Here is a 20,481-nt window from a genome sequence, read left to right on the forward strand (position 1 = left end):
CAGAGTTTAAAGGCTCCTGACACTGCTTCACCATTTCTGGTCTAATTGAACGATCTTGGCATCTACAGTTGAATCTAAAGTTAAAACTAAGTGATTTATCACATTCAGAAGATTAATTAGTCCTGGGAACATACGGAATACGTCTCCAAATGATGTGTCTTGTGTACAGAACTACTTGCATGGCTATAGTGTACATGGGGAGATTCATGATTGCATAGATGTTATACTTGCAACATACACTTTGTCAGTAAAATTAACATCAGGTATTTTGGCAGTTGACTTCCTGTCTTCTTCCATTTTCCAGCTACAGGAAAAACAAAATGATTTTCCTTGTTTTCCTACAGTGATGTTTTGTTTCGTTTTAACCTCAGTAACAGTAAATACGTGCCTTATCTTTTCCTCCTTCTCTGGTCTCTGTCTTTTACTGACTCTTCCTGCCCCTTTTTCTTTCCCTCTCCCTTTGTTGCCGTCTCATTCTTTATCATCCCCCAAAAAATAATCTCCTTACTTGCTCTTTTTCCCCCTCAAGTCAACCTCTCATCTTCTGTCAAGCTCCAATTTCTTACTATCTGTGTGTCATGAGAGGTTTGGAGTTAAGGGTTTAGCTATAACAAAAATGATAGAGTGATCAAAGCAGCATGTGTCATGGGCTCAGCAGCAGAAAAGACTAATAGAAAGATGAGGAGGTGAAAGAGACAGAGAGGGGGAGGCATGCTGGAACTGTAGCGGGGAACAGAGGAAGGAGCAGGTAGGTGGATGAGAAAACAGCAAAATTGGACAATACATATAAAAAAGGGAGGAAGAAAAAGAGATTGAGGGAATAAGGATTGTGATTGAGTGGAGGCTGAAAGTTGAGAGAAGGATGGAATGGGAAGAGGGTGAAAGAGAAGCACAAAATAAAGCAGCTGAATTGTGGTGGTTTCAGAGGGGCGATAGATTGCAGCTCACAGAAGATAGAACAAAAAGGGACAGATGAGAGGTGGAGGAGAAAAGGTGGAGGGAGGAAGAATGAAAGTGTATGTGGAGAGAGTCACAATTAATGGGACATAAAAGGAAAGGGGAAGTATGGGTTCCAAAAATGAATAAATAAATAATAAATAAAAAAATAAATAAAATCAGCACACCCATAAACTCCATGGCTCAGAGTGTTGGCGTTCTCGTGAGGATGCAGCAGGGTTTGGAATACAAGACTGGAGGAGTCAGCAGAGTGTGTACACTGAATGGAGCGACACCCACACATAGCAGCACACTATTTTAGGTACACTATGTCAATTTTCGAGCCCGTTTTGTAAATTCAGAAATGTTATTTGCAGGGTATGACACTTTATTCCACTACTCCTGCATATGCAGGCTTCAAGATTGAAGCATTTGTTCATAACATTGCATTTAGCACCACATAAAAAGACTTTTTATATACAGTTGAGGATTCATTTTGATGTTTGTTTTTCATTGTTTAAAATCACATGGATAATCAAATCTTTTGGGTGTCTATAAAATTCGGAACAGCAATTTAGTTTATTAGCTTTTGAACAATCCCCATTAAAGGTCCAGTTTGTAACATAAAGGAGGATTTATTAGCAGAAGTTAAACAGACTACCCATAAACATGTAAGTGTGTATTATCACTATGACATAATGCTTCTCATAGTCTTAGAATAAGCCATTCATATGCACTACCTCATGCAATGACCTTGCTTTATGGAGGCCAACATAGTGCTCTGCCATATTTCTAAAAAAGAAAACTGCAGCCAGATCTTATAAAGCAGAAGCTGATAATGCAAATGAAGAAAAAAGGGCTCCACCCTCGTAAACACGATGCATACACCATAAAGAAATCCAACTTTAAAATATTTGTAATTACTGATGGAGAACTTGTCACATTTGTTGAGGACCACATCAGTCCTGCTATGCGAAGGCCATAGATCCCTGACATGCTTGGGAAGCGCAATTTACTGCAGTTGGCAATTTCACGATTCAAGGTTAATCATTCCTATACACACTGGATCTATAAAGCTGCTGACAGTGAAATATGCTAATAAAATGTGTTCAATATCTCTAGATTCCAACCGCTTTCACTGATGTTTGATTAGTGACACGGGCCTCAGTTTAAAATACTCATTCTAGGATATTTCTTTAAGTATTCTACACTTAACCAAATCAGAACATGGTTAGGCTGTGTAATGTGTGTAATGCGAGGAGGAAGGAGGTGAATGCTAATGAGAGAGGTTGTAGTATGACTGAAAACACAAAGAATTGGGTAACCAGCACCCACCCACTGGTAAGGTCTCCACCCACGACACGAAATGTCACTCCCTTGCTCCCTTCTCTTCGCTGCTGGATGTGCACAATTGTTGTCTGTTGTGTCATGTTCAATGTCTTGGTTTGTTGTCGTCGCACCAGTGCAACGCCACGTTCAATATCTTGCTGATGTGGCCATCAGACACAGCCCACCCTCCAATGACCAAGTAAAGTAATAAAATGAACCGTGCCAGCATTATAGTCAAGTCAAGTCAGTTTTATTTGTCAAATGTACCATATGCACGACATACAGCACAGATGAAATTGCAGTCCTCTCAGACCCACGGTGCAAAACAATGCAGTTAAATAAACAATCAATTGTTAATAAATATACAAACAATTAACTGCTTACCTGTTTTTTTTTCAAATGAAGGACACAACATACAAATAAGGTTGCATTATTTCTGTTCACAAAGAGTAAACAGAGGGTGAATTACAACAAAAAAAAAAGCTTAAATTTGCATACTTGTAGCGTTAATTATATTAATAAATGAACAATGACAATACCATCAGGCTATTAGTTGATTTGTTTGCCAAAATGGTAAATGGCAGTTCTTTTCCCCTCTCCAGGTGACTAATGGTTCCAAACCAAACCCATCATTTCTCCTCACTGCCTTGTTGGGTGAAGAATTTTATTATTTTTTTTCTATTGATAAAGCACTATTGTTGGTAGGAGTGGAAATGATTGATTAAAGATTTATAGGGTCTGCAAGTCTGGAAAAGGTAGCTGCCCTTGAGCCACTGGAATCTGTCTGTAGAGTAGCAGGAAATTTTGCCTGCACCTTTTCTGTCATTTTTCTGTCACTCGGTAACTTCTGGCAAATGTCTCCATATCAGTGATGTATGCCTATCTGCCTTGTTGTGAAGACTCACACTGCAAAATCACAGGCACACAGACAGGGTGTGTGCAGGTAGGTCAGTTGGTGACCAGACAGGTAAGGCTCATGTGGTCTGAATGAAAAGATTTGTCATGTTTATAAGAATATTGTGAGGAGTACAGACACGGCTGACAACTTTATTTACTGTTGGCTATCTGGATTTCAACAAATAATAAGAGGAGCTACAGAAACACATGATAGACCCTAGCCTTCGCAACCCTTCACCTTCGGCTTTAACACGTTACTCTTGTCTGACCAGACAGCAGGCAATAAAAGTAAACATCGCAGAGAGAAGCAAACAGAGCGCAGCCAAAGAACCTGGATGTGAGGAGACAGGGGCATCCTGCAGGACCCTGAGGGAACCATAGTACAACGTTTTTTCTTTGACATTTCAATCCATCATCGGCAAATGACCTCATCAATATTCATGATTCCCACTTGCTCTTACTGCAGGGCACACATGAACACATTGTAATGAGCATAGGCCTTGTCATACACGCATACATATAAATGTATGCGTGTATAAACACACGAAGGGAATGGTGGAAATCCTGTTTAAAACTGGCTTTTCTTTGAAAAAAAAGCAACAGCAGCAAGTCAGGTTTATTGATATACCTAATATGAAACATTATGGGTACAAATGGGTGATACAAGTAAAAATGTTCAAATGCTGGATCAGCAGTTTGAATGCAATGTTTATTTTATGGGTCATCACAGATTAATTAGGTTCTACATATAATCTGTTGTGATGCGTTGCAAAAACGAAGCCGTTTAAGGGAAGGACGAAAGGGAGCAAAGAAGAATGATGCATCTGACTGCTGATACAATTCATACTTATTTGGGGATTCGGTAGAACACACAAATGTCATTGATTACCAATTATGATATTTCTGTGACTTTTACTTCTATTTGATGACGCAAATACAACATTAAAGCTATAGGGTTGGCACCATACTGTATGTTTACCGTCTCAGATCAATATGCTAATATCCTACTATTCCTGGTATTGCATTCACATGTTATAGCCTACTTCTAGTCTCCTTTTCCCTTCGATTATTTTTCCATTCCTGTAAGACTGGAATGGAAAAAGAAATCAGTGCTAATTTTAAAGCAAGAGGCTTAGTGTTCAGATACACATGCGTATACACCAGGGTGAGCCCTCCTCCCACGCACTATACCGTGTATGTGTGTGTGCATCTTAGTGAATATTCTGCTCTGAGAGAGCACATCCTGTGTCACATGGCAAAGTGGTCTACATTGTCTGTGTTCGCTCTCCTCCTCTCTCTCTCTCTCTCCCTCTCTCTCTCTCTCTCTCTCTCTCTCAGTTTGTGTTTGTGTGCACGTCTTGAATCTAGGCCACATCGTCAGATCTCGACTATAAAACAGCATCACATTAGTGCTGGATATTTGGAATTGAAAAAAAAAAATAAAAATAAAAAATCAGCAACCAATGGGGAGAAGCAATGACAGATTTAGCCCAAACTCATCCCATGGTTTTGCATCTGTCGGATATCAAGGTTGCACTGACAGCGGATTGGATGCTTCTTGTGGCATTAATCCAGAAATGTAAGGCTTTTTTTTTTTAATACACATTCATACCATGGCATAACAAAACAATCTCTTCACATTAATCAGATTTGAATAGCTCTGTCCCACAAAGTGTATGTGCAGACTTTGCTTCATATTATCAGCGATTAAACCGTTTATCTATTCTACTTCCTGATCACTCTAATTCGGAGAAAATGCCACCCCTGACCTAGAGGGATGGATCATATCATTCAATGCATAGCAATATTGCTACAATTCAAACAACTCATTTGTAAAGGTCAATACGTTTATTGTAAGCCAGGTGAGTCTTGCACTGCCATCAATGGCATTACACACCTTTCTATATTCATTCTATGATGCGATCATGTGTCTTAAATTATATTTTAATAGATGAAAATATGTGTGCTGTCCCTTTAAGCCCCCATAATAAATTTGAATTTTGAAAAGTGTGACTAATGTACATTTCCACGCAACACCTTAAATCATTACAAGGGAATATGACACCACTCTGAACTTTTAGTACCATGCTCTGAAATTATTATTGTTTTACCTTTCTACAAAGAAAAAGGTTTGTATATTTAAAAGTACAACTGTGACTGATGGAGACAAATTAATGGACACTAATTAAATGCTTCTAATTTCGGTATATAGACTCCTCTATTCACAGGAAGTCACTGCAGAGTGAAGTCAGGGTTAAAAGGGTTTTAAGTGAACCATTAAGAGAGCCTCTCTTAGCCATGGTTTATTATAGAACGGAAATGGGAGGTAATGGACAAGAAGAGATGAAACAGGAAGTGGAGTGAATGAAGGGCATGTGTGTGTGTGTGTCTGTGTGCGTGTGTAGTGAATGTAGTGTATGTGTGTGTACATGTGGGATCACTCTTAATTTCTAGATTAGAGAAGGTAAGGACATGGAGATGGAGTTGCAGTGCTACATTCTTCTCTCTGTCACACTCACACACTCCAGTGGTCACATCAAGAATGACACTCTGATAAACCTGAACATTCTTCTATGTAAAACATCAAATAACTGCCACTAACTTTCAAAATGTAGACAGATTTTCTGAATCTGAACAAACTGTGCATAATGTGCAATCAAGCTGTGACAAAATCACTGTAGTATTTTAGTCTATACTTAGTTATATATTTATTATGTTATTATTTCTGCAATACCAAATAAAGATGGAAACAATGAAACTGCCTATAAATACATTTGCTGAAATGAATAAGGATACATGAACATATTTGGCCATTAAATCTCCATTTTACAGACAGGAATATTAAATACAAATTTTTTTTTTTTTTTTAAAAAGGATACATAAAGTACATAAGCACACCCCACACACCAAAGGCCGACTGACAGCTTTTACTTTGAACACAACAACAGTGAAAACACCTCACAGCAGAAAGTCAAACATGAACAACAAACCACTGCAGAAACAGAGGAGGACAAACAATAACAGTCGCACACAAATATTTACACAGCACAAAGGACAGACAGACAGATAGATAATCTTAATCTTTCTATTTCAATCACATCTTTTCACTAATTACTTCTTTACCCCACCTATGTCATTTTGTCTGAAATCCATATCAATCCATCTATCTATCTATCTATCTATCTATCTATCTATCTATCTATCTATCTATCTATCTATCTATCTATCCATCTATCTATTTGATTATTGTGCAATCTGTTGGGTCTTCTCTACATGTTGCTCTCTTTATACTTTATACTTGAAAGGGAAGGGTGAGGTAAGAGATATTTAACAGCAATATGCAACTTCACCAATCGATGTTGCTAAAACTTTTACCTTTAAGATGTTGAAACCATGCGTTCTCCCCCTTCTGTGTCGCAACCAGAAGTGACAAGAGTCGCCTTCCTCTAAATTCCCATTCTTTATTCATGTTTCTTCACTTTCCTTATACTTCTCTTTTGTTCCCTCTGCCTCACCCGATCCTATTTCCCCCCCTTTCTCTGAACAATTTTCTTCTTTTTCAACATCTGATGTAACAGTATGCAACAGCATCCACTGCTGCAATCAATCCCACAATGCAACAAAACGCCATAATCCAGTGGCCCGTGACGCCATGAAAGGAAAACAGTAGCTGCATTTTTCCAACAAAGCCCTGTGCACAACAGCATTGGAGCAGTTTCTATTTCCCTGCTGCATCTGCCTCTGTTTACCTCAGAGCAGAGACCTGTGCTCACTCAGCTAGACTGAAGGACTCATCCGTCTTTGGTTCCAAAAGGTGTTGTGTCCTAAATGAACCAGGTTTGTATAAAAATCCACAAAGAATGTAACACTAACTGTGAAGTGCATGTGACTTTTGATGTAATGCAGTATTTTGTCTCTATCAGTGGCACATATATAACCCAACGCAAACCTGTGAATTACACCCACTTCACAACACAACAAGTAGTGGAATCTTTGCTGCTTAAACTGACTAAATCTTTTTAATTGTCTAATATTATTTTTCTAAAAGTCAGTCAAGACACTGCTGCTAATTCAAGATAATTGGAATCACATTTTACAGGAAAAGTTCAGTGGTTTCGGCACCAAGTCGGCATGTTCAGCATCCAGTGAAATACAACCAAAAACAAATTGGTGTTGTGTGAAGGGGGCTCCCTGTGGGCATGAGAGGAATTGCCACAGGGCAATTTCCACCCAAAAATCCAACCCAAATGGAGATTGCCCTGCAGAAATATGTTTCATAGAGTAAATATTGCAAGTGTGTAAACTTCAAAAGTAATTAGTGTATTAAAACGACCAAAAATGACAGTTGTGACAGAAGAGAAAATACCGTTAGGAGCAGCTTTTGCAACATCCACCAAACTGAGCCAAATCCAGGCAAACCACTACAACGTTTCTCCTTCTTTCCAGATCTCATCTAAAGCAGCACTTCACAACTCAGTCACTCCTGTTAATGGCTCAACTTCATCAGCTCCAGTGCAGAAGGTGAAATGAATCAACCTGTCCTGCTGTCGGATGTTTCAAAGGAGAAGTAAATTGCCAATTTCACAGAGAAATCAAACTCTATTTAGGGAATCTTCAGTCACCCAAACCGTGCACAACAAATGACACGTTTATGAGAAAATGGCGCTTTTCAGCTATCAGACAGTTTTAATAAAACACTCTGGTTGAATTATAGGCTTACAGAGCCAGGGTCTCCTTTTCCAGTAATGACAGTTCTAGGTGTTGGTCATTTGTAATTTCTAATGCCTGCAGAAAGCATGCCGTGTGGATGGGTGATCAAACATGTCTGCCAAACAGTTGACCTTTTGACCCAGACATTACAAATGGGAAGGATATTGCCACATCAGAGCCAGGTGAGTCAGATGGACTTGTTATAAAAAGATGTCTGCTCTTCATCCAGAAAGTCAAATAAATCTATGGAGACTGTAGTGACTATGATGCAGTGAGACCTTCACCTGGTTGGATACTGAACACAAAGGTGAATGGTAAGGTAAGAGACTGAGCCAGAGATAAACCCCACTTTGATCATTCCTAATTTTAGCTAAAAACACTCCACATGGTTAAATCACGAACGTTTGCTGTGGGAGACAGCAAACGAACCTCACATGCTAAATGTAAACAGTCCGGATACTTCAATTAGAATGTCACAGTGAACAGAGCGCTAAATATCTGCTATCTGCTCACCAGATTAGACATCTGTGACACAAGCAGATCAGCATGTGAAGTCAGGCTGATAGACTTTCAGACAGAGAGACTCAATTGACAGGGGAAAAAACACAGGAGGGAGGGAGAGAGAGTGAGGGAGCAAAAGGAGAAATAGTGAAATGTTAGAGAGACCAAAGAAATTAGATAAATTATAGGACTGGGTGTGGAGAGATGAGATCAGCACAAGAAATTAAGGTTTTAACGTCTAAATTTAGCTGCTTGTTTGTGCACACTCGAGATACCAAACCTGAATTCAGCTGCAACCTTCATTATTTTTACTAAAAAATCCCTTCACTGGGTTCTGTGTCTACTTTGACCTCTCTTGTCACATGGTGCGCCTTGAAAACCCCCAAAAGGAAGAAACCCACAACGTTATTATTTCGTTCACAACCTAAAACACGGCCAAAGGTGAGAGTCAGAACATACAGGTCTGCTATCAGAGAGGTTGCATTGTATCTCAGCTCCCTCTACACTGCCTGATAATGATGTGATGTGATTTCAATTTGAGAATGATTAATTGCTCAGCTCAGGCCTTTTCAATTACCCACTGCATCCTCCCCTAATGAATAAGACTCAGTTGTAGTTGAACTAGTACAGCTGGGTTAGGTTATTAACAAATAATTTCCTCACAAATATACTGTATTCCAAATATACTCTAAATCAAACAAATATATATTAATAATAATAAACATGTCACTGAAGATAATAAACCAATCAAACACTGAATCATTGTGTCCTTTCTTTCCAGAACATCCCTGTCACAGTCCCATGTAGTCTTCTGAATAAATGTGCAAAACAAAAACAGCAAGTTTGACACTGCATGAGTTTTAAAGACAGTGGAGATGTGTTTTTTTGAGTATTGAGTACAATGATGTAATACAATATGGCATAACTCAACAAAACACTCTTGATTTGGCTGGTTGGAGGTGCCAGCAGTGGAAAAACAAACAAAACTAATGAGTTTTTAGCTCCAGGTAAGGTGAAGCTTTGAGTGGTGGATTAGGATGTGGCCGACTATCGAGTTTGCATCATCTGCCAGTTTCTGTAGAAGCTCAGCAACCAAATCTGAAAAGGTCCAACACACAACAGCTTAAACAAAGTGTTATTCTTAACTTTAACCATGGGGACCAACACCTGGTCCCCATGAGGACAGAAAAGTCCCTGAGTTTCCAACATTTGTTATCAAAATTTGGTTTTCTGCTTAACAGACATCTTTACATATCCCCTTCTTTTCTTAGCATGTGAAATATGTGTTGTGTGGCAATTTTTTTTTTTTACTGAAGAGCTTCCAACTTTTTTTATTATTGGCAGTGCTATCGCAAACATTTTCAATTAATTTATTTGCATTTAATTATAACCTGAGGTCAAGGTAACATAAATGCCTCATGGTACTATATTTACTTCCACGTAATACATTTCCCTATTTGAGAAGGATGCACCTTCTCAAAAACTGCATCCACATTGTCTCCTCTCGTTTTACCAAATATTTGCATAAACTGTCAAGTGTTGGCAGCGAGTTTATATCATGTCTCTGCACATGAGCATGTTCCTTTTAACATATACAATACACGTGTCAGCATATTGGCTGCTATTTTAATCCAAGCTACTTTCTATATCTGTCACTCACCTTGGCCTTCGAGCAATTTGCCGACGGCAAATTTGAATTTTCTGCTACAGTGCACAGCTCCTGTGCTCATTCTGATTTCGAAAAATATAACAGCTGGCACTTTTGCTGCTTTCACCTGTGGCACACAGCCATCTTGGAGGAGGAAATTTGACAGATGTGAGACAGATGTGATGGTCCAACCTGCCCTCAAGGCAAGGTTGTTATTTTCCAGCATCCCATGATTGCCTAAAACATATTCACTACCCACATATGCACAGACACAGCTATTGTTCTGAGACAACAGGCAAATAGCTGCATGTCTGTCTCCACTCAACTGAGCACTGTGCCCATCGCCATCTGTCAGGTGCTACAATTATTGGGCAAGAGGAAGACAATCAGGCCTGCCTGAACTTAAAAAGATAGGTTGACTCGTACTGTCAGATGTGTGTGCCGTTGACTGAGATGGCTTTTATTTTCTAAAAATGCTTTTAACCAAGGACTACTGGATATCCAACATGGTGTCCAATGATACTGCCAATCAGAGAGAACATGGGAGAAAGAGAGGCTTTCCTTATTGTTCCTTATTATTGTTATTTTATGTGTGTTTTCATGCTCCCCTGTCTTCTATTAATACAGCTCTCAGGTTACTGTTGCGCTGTCAAAATGACAGCAGATTTTATCAATTCATGGCCATAAACAGCGGCAGACATGTGCGGACTAAAATTTGCCCCGGTGGAATGAGGAATGGAGAAGAACGTGGTCTGAAAACAAACTCAGAAGCTGAAATATCAGAAATATCTGGCCATCAAAATTGAGACACTTTCACAGTTGACCACTGGTGAAATGACCTCGAATAAATCAGAGGTATATATGATCTGCATGACTATTATCCAGCATGAGAGCAAGAGGCAAATATCAATACAATACACTGGTGAAATAATCCATTGGTCCAACCCACGGCACTCAATCAAGGCGCAATAAACATTTATGACCTCCTGTTGCTGTCCGACGCAGGAGATAAAAGCAGCCAACAAATGGCAAAAGTTTTGTGAGAAACAGAGCGGTGATTTGGCTGTTGTTTGCCTTGACACACTCACGTTCCCCTCTCGTTTTCAAAGGTACCATTCACTGCCTGCAGTGTGATGATTGTTTCTCTGGTGGTTGTTTGCTGAAGTGTGAAGTCTGGCTGAGATTATAGAAGTATTGTTTGATAAAATATAAATGAGGGTCGGAGAAAAAAAACAACACTCAGACTTTTCTCTCTGTCTCACACATACATATACACTTATTCCTCTAACAAGTCTCTCTCTCTCTCTCTCCCCTATTTTAGTATGATCAAAGCAACTTAAAAATAAATCTCCGAAAATCTCAGTGAAATGCTTTCCAAAGTCTTTGAAGAACATGAGGTATCTAAATTATAGCATCGACTACTGGGTGGATCGCAAAACTGTAGAGCGCAGTTTTGAGTGGTCGTCAAGACTGGAGAACGTGGTACGTTCAAACCATTTACTCTTTAAATTGTAGCACTATTTCATTATAAAGCAATGCAAAACAAACACTATGTCACAGGAAAACAGCGTCTCTGTCCCTGCAAAAGGAAACAATTATTTAACCAGCAATCATTTCTGGTCAGTATAGCACGTGCATGGACATGTTTGCATTCTAATCTCCAAATTATTTGAGACACAATAACGTTCGTACACATCCATCACACCAATCCCAGCTGACATTAAGAGAAAGTCAGTGTAAACCTTGACAGGTCACTAGCTTATGAACCATTAACAGACAATTTACAGTCAATTTAGTGTCTCTAATAACCCTAACCTTAATTTTGCAAATTTGAAAAGTCACATTCGAGACAGCAGCCCAAGTGTAAACTTTCTACACATGCACACACACACACACAGTGGTGTGACCTCTTACCACTGATGCAGAGGCTGAAGCGGCAGAATTTGTCATTCAGCTCTCCGGGTCCACCCCCTCTTCCTCCCCCTCCTTCTCGCCTCTTCTTCTTCGGTGACATCTTCCTCACCATCTTCCTTATTTGCTCCACTTTGTCCATGTTGGCTCACCGAGATTCACCTGTCAGCAGCAGATGCGGTGCACGTTCCCGGGATCGCTTTCCTTTGCCGCTTCGCTTTCTCCTTTTTGTGTAATCTTTAGTGAATCTTGATAACTTTCACCACTGTACAATTTCCTGTCTCTGTTAAATCACAGAAATAGATCTTATTTTGTTTCTTGTTATTCCTTCCTTGTTCTCCTTTTTCTTCTTCACCTTAGGGATAATCCCGAAGAATGAAGCAAACATGGAACTGGGAGGAAGAAGGAGTGGAAGGTGGAAGGGAAACATAGCACACTTACTCTCCCCCTCCTTTCTTGCTCTATCCCCCTTGCTCGTTGTCTCTCTCTCTCTGTGTACCCTTAGCCCGCCCACCCACCCCATTTCACCACATCTAGCCTTGACAACTATCAGCCGGTGCTTCCAGTTTGAAAGAAGACTCAGTGTGCTGCTATTCGCTTCATTATCTCTCTCTCTCTCTCTGTCTCTCTCGCTCCTTCTCTTCTTCTTCTCACACTCACACACACACACAATTTTCATTCTGTCACTTAGCAGTCTCTTTCCACGACAGCCACCATGGCCCCATCATGTTCATTGTCTCCTCTATGCTCCTTTGCATATTTTTATTTGGTTCCCTTTCTTTTGTCATTGAATTTCTCTTCACATAGTTTATTTCATCTGTTCCATTCTTTCCCATTACCTATCTTTCATTGGTTCCAAATCATTGTTTATCTATCTCCTAATGTGCACAGCTACTTTTCATGCAACTCATCTGTGTGCAACAAAAACTAAACTAAATTGTGTTCAAACTGATATCAAGGGTTACATTGTCAAAAATGGCATCATTACATAAGGGAGTAACAAAAAGCTTTATTGTATTTGTTTTCCTGTCACTCCCACTGCCTTTCTTATCTTTTGTTTTCCTGCCACCATATGACTGTCTTATCAGGCAATAATCCGCTTATTATGTCTAATGTACACAAACTCTCAAATTATAATCTGGCGCGATGTAGTATAGGTTTTTTAGACACTGGATAGAATTGGTCTGATGAACATGAAACAAAAGAACACAATATTATCACTTAATATCACAAGAATGAAATCAGGCAACTCACGTTTGAATGTTAGAATGTTTGCATCCCAATACAAATTGTTTAGTTTTGGCATCCAGGCTCCAACTCTCCACAAATGTGTTTGCAGTGACATATCAGGGTGTGATGAGCAAACATCTTAACCCCCCCCAGTTGGAGCCTGCAGGTGGATGCTGGGGTGAAGGTGGAGCTTAAAGCACAAGTGCAGGGTGGCGAGATGGGAAATTTGACAGCTTAAACTAAAATTGGAGAGCATTTTCTAGCATGTCTTGTGGATATAAAATTGCAGCTGCCTGAACTAGCTCGCGGGCTCACATCATTTTTGTGAAACTGTGTTTGAACCAATTTATGTTAATTGTTATTGCATCGTTATTTTAATGTTGCATTATCAATAGTAAGGGTGTGGTCCACACATGTTGTAATCAGGCTCCAATATAATGCAAATCAGGTGGGTAGCAGACAAGCAAAAGGCCCCTTCCAAAAACTTTATTCTTATCATCGTTGTTGTCTTATTTGTTTTTCTACATTTTTTAGATTTGTAGACATTAGAGAATATATAAATCGGTTTTGTTTCTGGTTCAAATTAATAATTATTAATAATTGAAGACTTATTATTGACTTCATAGCCTAAAAATCAGCCTGTGTCTGTTGTGGGAAGGTTTCAGTCACAAATGATCCTTAAGGAGAAATCCACATTCCTCAATCAACACAACAAGTTCAACAGCCACATGACAATGTTTACTCATGTAATTGCCATATTAGCTTAGCAGTTTGGTTTCATTCTAGACCATAATGTGCCTGACGTATAGAGAACATTTCGATTCACCATATTTTAAGGGTCAGGGGTTAGGCTTGAAACAAAAAAAAGAAACAAACCAAATTAGTTCAAATAGATTAGAAAGTTGTTTAATTCCCCTGTGGAATACTGAGGGCATACTTTCTGCACAGCTGCTGGTGGAGAGATTCTCGCTAAATCAATGTGCCAGTGCCTAAGCACTATAGCTGTAATGGAGCAATTGTAGCTTTAATGAGAAGCCAGAGCTGAGGTGACTTGTACAAGAGTCTTGCATTGCTGAAGACATTAAACGATTATTCACAGATCCACATTTAAACACTTACATTCCCTGTAGTATTTAGGAAAGGAAAAGGGACAGAAAGAGAGAACGTGCAAATGTAACGGAAAAAGGTAATGGTGGATAGAAGTAGAGCAAGGGAGCAGCAGAACAGGGAAGTAGGACAAATTACAGCTGAAAACTGCAGAACAAACTCTTTCTCTCCATCTCTCTCTCTCTCTTTCTCTCTCCATATATATACATATATGTGTATATATGTATATATATATCTATATATACATATATGCATAAATACACAAAGAGAACATAAAGACTTGTGTGGGTTCTTTTCGTAAAAAGCGCTCCTGTTACCCTGTTTTAGAATCCCGAGGCATCTTCATTTTATGACAAAACAGCAGGCGAGGAGACGAGTTGCCTGATTTATGTGTTGTCTAGTATACGTCCATAGAGATGAACAGCGTAGTATCCTGCCAGAGGCAGCAATATATAAATACAGATAACTTACAGACCATTTAATAGTGTAAGAAGCAACACGAGACATGCAGAAGACTTGGTATTGAACGACAGACCAGATATAGTATTTTCACAACAAGCAAGTTTATGGCTAATCGTTATAACAGCAAACACCCATTGCATTTCCATCAACATGTTCTGAATCTTTTGTTCTCTACACAGAGAATTTATCGGTGGGCAACCAAAGCATCCTCAATCGAAACACATTTCCATGAGCAGCTCCCATTTTACCACCAAGTCCAAGTCTAACAATAAAATATTTTATGTTTTGGCAGCAAAAACTTATTTGCCAGCTCTCAGTCTGTGATAGAAAAGTGTTGGGCTGCTTCTCCCAGTGTCTCTCTACTGGTGGGGAAAAACGACTTGGCTTGTTTGTATTGCATTGATGCTCTGCACAGAAAATGGTAAGAGTGTAAAAGGCATACACAATCAAGACAACCATTCACACACACACACGTTATTAGTTATTGTTTCCTAAGGGAAAAGGATTTGAAGAACAGAAACTTATAAGTGGAAGCGGAGTGGAATGGCAGCTGAATACAGGAGCCCATGCACAGGCCTATACCCTCACTATACCTGTGTATACATCATATGTAACCTATCCACTTTTGATTGTATTAAACCATGCAGGCACCAACTTCTCTGACCTTAAAGTTCGCTTTGACCTACATGTACATTTCCAATCATGTGCAGGGGCATCACACTGCTTCTCTAGCGTTTTTCATAAATTCAAAGTGATGAATAAGTAGTTCCTTGTAATATATTTCTGAGAAGTTCCAGAGCATTCTCAGGTAAACTCAGGTCAACTCAGGTAAACACGGCACATTTCCCTGAAAAGTACTCTCATGTCATCATGGCAAACTTATGCTTAATTCTCTCCCTCTCGTAACACAAATATACACAATAATTCCCCTTTTAAACATGTGTGTTCCAGCCAATGGGTTGCCATGGGTAACAGGAGTCTGTCAGTGGTGTACAGAGAAAGTTAAATGGGTCATGAGGAGCAGAGTGGTGTGTGCCGCTAAGATAATGTTGAGTTGTCTGGCACACACTGCAGCATTTCCTGACACACACACACACACATACACAGGATGCCCAAGTCATATTGTCCAGCAATGCAAATGGATGGATTAAGTTTAATGAAGAGAGGCTCAGTGTCATACATCACAATGGAATGTCAGTAAATTTGAGAGTAACTTTGACAAAATAAAGTGGAAATGCCTCATTTATGTGTGTGTTAAATATTGAAATTTCATTGATCCTGTTGCTCATCAAAATCAGATGTCAGATTTTTTTTTTTAACAATAACAATAAATGAATTTTCTTTTACAGTATAGTGATAAGTAAACATTTCTGTTACTCTGATGACGATGCTTCTTCCTGAATTTGTCACCACTTGAATGATGTCCCACTAACTAGCTTAGCCCATAATCAGGCTTCCTCCCAGTCATTAAGAGTTTCCAGAAGTGTCATTAGGTGAGCTGGTATACGGTGGCATCATCTCACTAACTACACAGTCAGTGCCGCTGCTGCTGCTGCTGCTGCTGCCGCCGCTGCCGGCAAACTTTGAAGGCTGCCAGATCAGAAGACGCTGTAACTATGTGAAAAGTCAAAATGATATGATCGTTGACACTGTTGAAGTTCAAAAGCATTTTATCTATCGCTGCTTTTATTTCACTGCACCATTCTTCACAATGTTTAATATTTTCTCAAACATACCAATCATAATTTTACTAAATGAGCTCTAAATTTAAACCAAATGATAACTGTGATATACCCGGTGATTTGTTCAAGTCCCAGAACACAGAGAGTGGGGGCGTTCCGGCACTTGTGCTGATTAGAGGTGACAGTGCCTGTATGTCTGTATTACAGATCACTGTGGAGAAAAAAAATTTAAAAAAAAATTAATTTTTAAGAATGGGAATTGGGAATCACTGTCTGTATCAGTGATAAGATATGCCTTAGGATAAATGTTAGTGAGTTACTTTGTCGGTGTCTGTGGTCTCATGGGTTAGTTTAAAACAAAATAATAAACTCTGTCTGACGTGTGAACCAGTGAGTTTAAAATGGCAAGACAGAGAGATGGCTTCTCAAAAATAAAAGAAATCCAGCTAAAGAACGACAAGAATAACAGCTGCTGACAGCAGCACCATCAGCTGGGAAACAAATGCATTTAATATCACCTGCGCTGTGTTTCCCTGAGTGACAGGGCAGCACAATTCTGGAAAAAATGTGAATCCCGATTCTTTTGCTTAGAATTGAGATCACAATTCTCTGGCACGATTTTTTTTTCACAAATCGAAATTGCACTCATGAACAAAATAACAGCATTCAAGTAAAGTGCCAAACAGTGGCCCTGAACATGGCCCTGCAAAATGGGCTTATTGTTATTGTTGTAGTGGCTTATGTGACATACGGCGTGTTTCCACAAGTTCGACTCGTGAGCTCATAACCAGGGAAATTGCATGACGTCGTCAGACTGCCGTGCACTGATTCGTCACAGAAAGAGGCACAAGCATCAAACCGACATATCTGTCTGGTGTCTGGTGTATTTAGCAACAGCACTGCCGAAAGTCTGCAATCCCGATCCTTTTTTTTGGGCACAAGCTCGAGTTTGGGTGGTTGTGTGATTATCGTCACTACCACCTGGGTTTACATCACCATCCATGTTGGCAACTATATATTGAGAGGGAAGGCAGCGACAAGGCTGCGTTTGGGGTGAGAAACTCAGAGAGGAGGAAAACAGGAAATAAAATGCAGAAGAATCATTGTTGGAACATGTACCAGACATCCTATCAGAACCAGACCTAAAACTGATTAGCATTTATAAAAAGAAAAAAGGAAAAAAAAACAGGATATTTGTCCTGCTTGGTTACCTGATGAGAATGCCCAATTTCCACAAATGGAGAAGACAAACTAAATAAATCATAAAACAGTCAAGTCTGAGCATAAAGAAATTCTAAAGTGAATAACCGCAGGGATTTCAGTGCAGATACATATCTGACATCTCAGCTCCTGTTGATGTGAGTGCCAGCAGCAAACCAACCAACCTGTGCACCGAGCTGACAAAAGCAAACGACGTGGCAAATGACTCGGATTACTATGAGTGGAAGTGATGGAGATGCCAGTGTCTGCACAGCAGCTGACTGTGTTCACCTGCAAGGATCTATAGTGTCTCGTGTTGCAAGTTACCCTTTAAAAATACTGTGGACTGATGCCTGCCTGTTCAACGCAACCGTCTCAGATCCAGTGGAGAATTGTGATGAATTTGAATTTGGCCCACTGTGTGATATCTGTGCACTGTGCACCTGTGCTGCCATTTACTTGAAGTGCCTTTCTCTCTCTCTAAATGGATCTAAACGCAAACAAGGAGTTTTCATGTAACGTTACTAAGAAAGACAGACTAACAAAATAAATAACATGGAATATTTATTTGCCAGCTTTACTTCAGTATAGCTTCAGAAAGAAATTAAGCTCCCACTATACCTTCAAATTAGCATTGAAATCAAACCAGACTAATGTTGCTCATTTGTTTGCCTGTAGGGCATTAATTCTCTGATAACTCATGAGCTATAGTTAATAATTTAATCATAATATATCAGAGACATGTTTTTATATTTTCTTCGTCTGATTCCAAGTGCCCAAATATTTTACTGTGAAAAATGATGTTCTGATTTTACCAACAACAATAAAGCACTCAGAGAGCACAAACCGCCAATTCAGAATTTGATATTTAGCCTTAGGAAATAAGTGTCAACCCACAATGACTTCATCCACTTCTGAACTCCTGTTGTGAAGCTTTAAATTGTGTTCTTTTTGTCAACCTGCCCCAACCGCTCCATTCTTTGATGCCCTTCCTATGGGGTACAGTACGGTCAGGGTAACTCCACCCATGAGAGTCAGCTGATTGGGCGACAGCAAAATGTCACTCCCTTGCGATCGGCGTAAATGTCCCATGGAAGTCGCAAAGCTTGATGTCTCGTTGAGACAAACACGTTCAATGTTGATGTCACGCTATGCAAGCCTGACCCAGGGCTTTACCATTCCAAACTGTACTGTACTGTATCAAACCGAGCACAACCATGATGGAAACACAGCTCATGTGCGACACCCAGTGTCAATCCCATCATACTGTTGCCACACTTAGCACGTACCCTAATTTATGGTCTATTTGACCCAACGTTACTGTCTGTTCTAAAACTGACATCATGCTGTACTGAAGAAAACTGTAATATAGCAACAGCCCCCGTGTGACCTAAGGCTTTTCTTTCTGTCTTTCTTTCTTTCCACTTCATGACCAGACTGCAGGATTCCTTCTCATCCGTAAAGAGTTGCCAAACAGACACAAAGCGAAGATTTACTTCACATCATTCACTCAGTGGCCACTTCAATAGACTGTCCGACGTGTGTATGCGTGTGAGTGTGCACACACAATGAAAAAGACACAATGAAAAAGAAACAATGGTATCTATGAGCCTTGCAGGAGGTGAGAGACTTTCTAATTAACTCCATGCTGGGCTGCTGTACAGGCTAATTAATTAACACAATGACCTAAGGACTTTCAAAGCACGCGTGGGTGTCTGGATACAAAAGTGTGTGTTGAGGCAGTTTTGTCTTTTTCCTCTGGCTTCGCTTGTGTGTGTGTTAACCGTGCGTTAGTTGTGTATGATATATTTAGATATCTAGATAGTGTTGAGCTTAAGTTATCTGGTTTAATTTTGGAGTCGACGAGTGCTCATTTAGAGCACATCAATAAAGCTAGTTTACTTGTCACTTTGGGTACGAAAGCGCAAATTAATACTAGGTCACTTTTTGTTCAATTTATAGTGTCACATTTGGATCAATAATAGTCGGGCACTGGTTACTCTGAGGTGGTGGGAGGGGGGGATCCCATTCAAATTCAGCTTAGGCCCCCATAAAGGCTTGGGCCATCTCGGATTGTTGTTGATGATACCCCGATTTCTTTCCTGCTATTTCTTCATTGAGCTGTCTCTTTATATTTCTATCCGTGCTTTTTCAGGGTATTGTCTACAGTCGTCCGTATCCTTCTACTCCTGTGTTAGTCTCCTGCTCTTTTTTTACTCTCTGTGCTCCAAACTGCTTTGAAGAGACCCAGTTGGCTCTCTGATTGACTTGCCCTCCTGCAGTGAAACCCTTAAAGAGCTGTGCTTTTTCCTCGCTGTCCCATGGTAATGTCGATCACACACCAGGTCTTGGCGCGCCTCATCTCCCTTCAGTGTTCCAAAACTCATGTACATGCGCACACACACACACACACACAAGCACACACACACTCGCTCACTCTAGTGTCTGTTTGCCCTAACCACTTTAGTCCCTGCTTGCACGCTTGCACTGAAATGAGTAAACTTAACTACAGAGTCATTGCTGCACTTGGCTTCATCTGAGCCTCCTGTTAAACTGTGATTATTTTATTCCCTGTGGATTTGAGGAGAGAATTCCTGTGTATTTCATTTCAAACGTTACATCTGGAAAGGGGGAACCTGTTAACTGAATCTTTGAGGGTATTTTGTTTGTCCTGAAATTTGTATTATATTATAAACATTACTTAGGCTGGAGAAAACAAGTTTTAACTTACTTAAACTTAAACCCACGTTGCTCCTGACAGCTGTGCCGGCAGCGTGTGAATGTCTATAAAAGATGATTGATAGAAAAAGCTGTATGAAAGTGTGAGTGAAAGGCAAAACTGTAGTTTAAAGACTAGAAAAGCACTAT

General features: G+C 39.8%; 1 protein-coding gene across 2 annotated transcripts in view; it reads right to left on the reverse strand.

Moving 5' to 3' along the window:
* grip2b (glutamate receptor interacting protein 2b) overlaps window positions 1–20,481 on the reverse strand; it is a 160,050-nt gene that overhangs the window by 79,326 nt on the left and 60,243 nt on the right. The window contains exon 1 of one of the 2 annotated variants that reach the window (XM_044024394.1): window positions 11,936–12,354. The exons of the other annotated variant lie outside the window; for it this stretch is intronic. Within the exon in view, the coding sequence (XP_043880329.1) occupies window positions 11,936–12,074 (139 nt within the window). The 5' untranslated portion in view covers window positions 12,075–12,354. Of the gene's footprint in view, window positions 1–11,935; window positions 12,355–20,481 lie in introns of those variants that run through there. 2 annotated transcript variants of the gene reach the window in all.

This window comes from Solea senegalensis, linkage group LG4, assembly GCF_019176455.1.
Source record: "Solea senegalensis isolate Sse05_10M linkage group LG4, IFAPA_SoseM_1, whole genome shotgun sequence".
Taxonomy (NCBI): domain Eukaryota; kingdom Metazoa; phylum Chordata; class Actinopteri; order Pleuronectiformes; family Soleidae; genus Solea; species Solea senegalensis.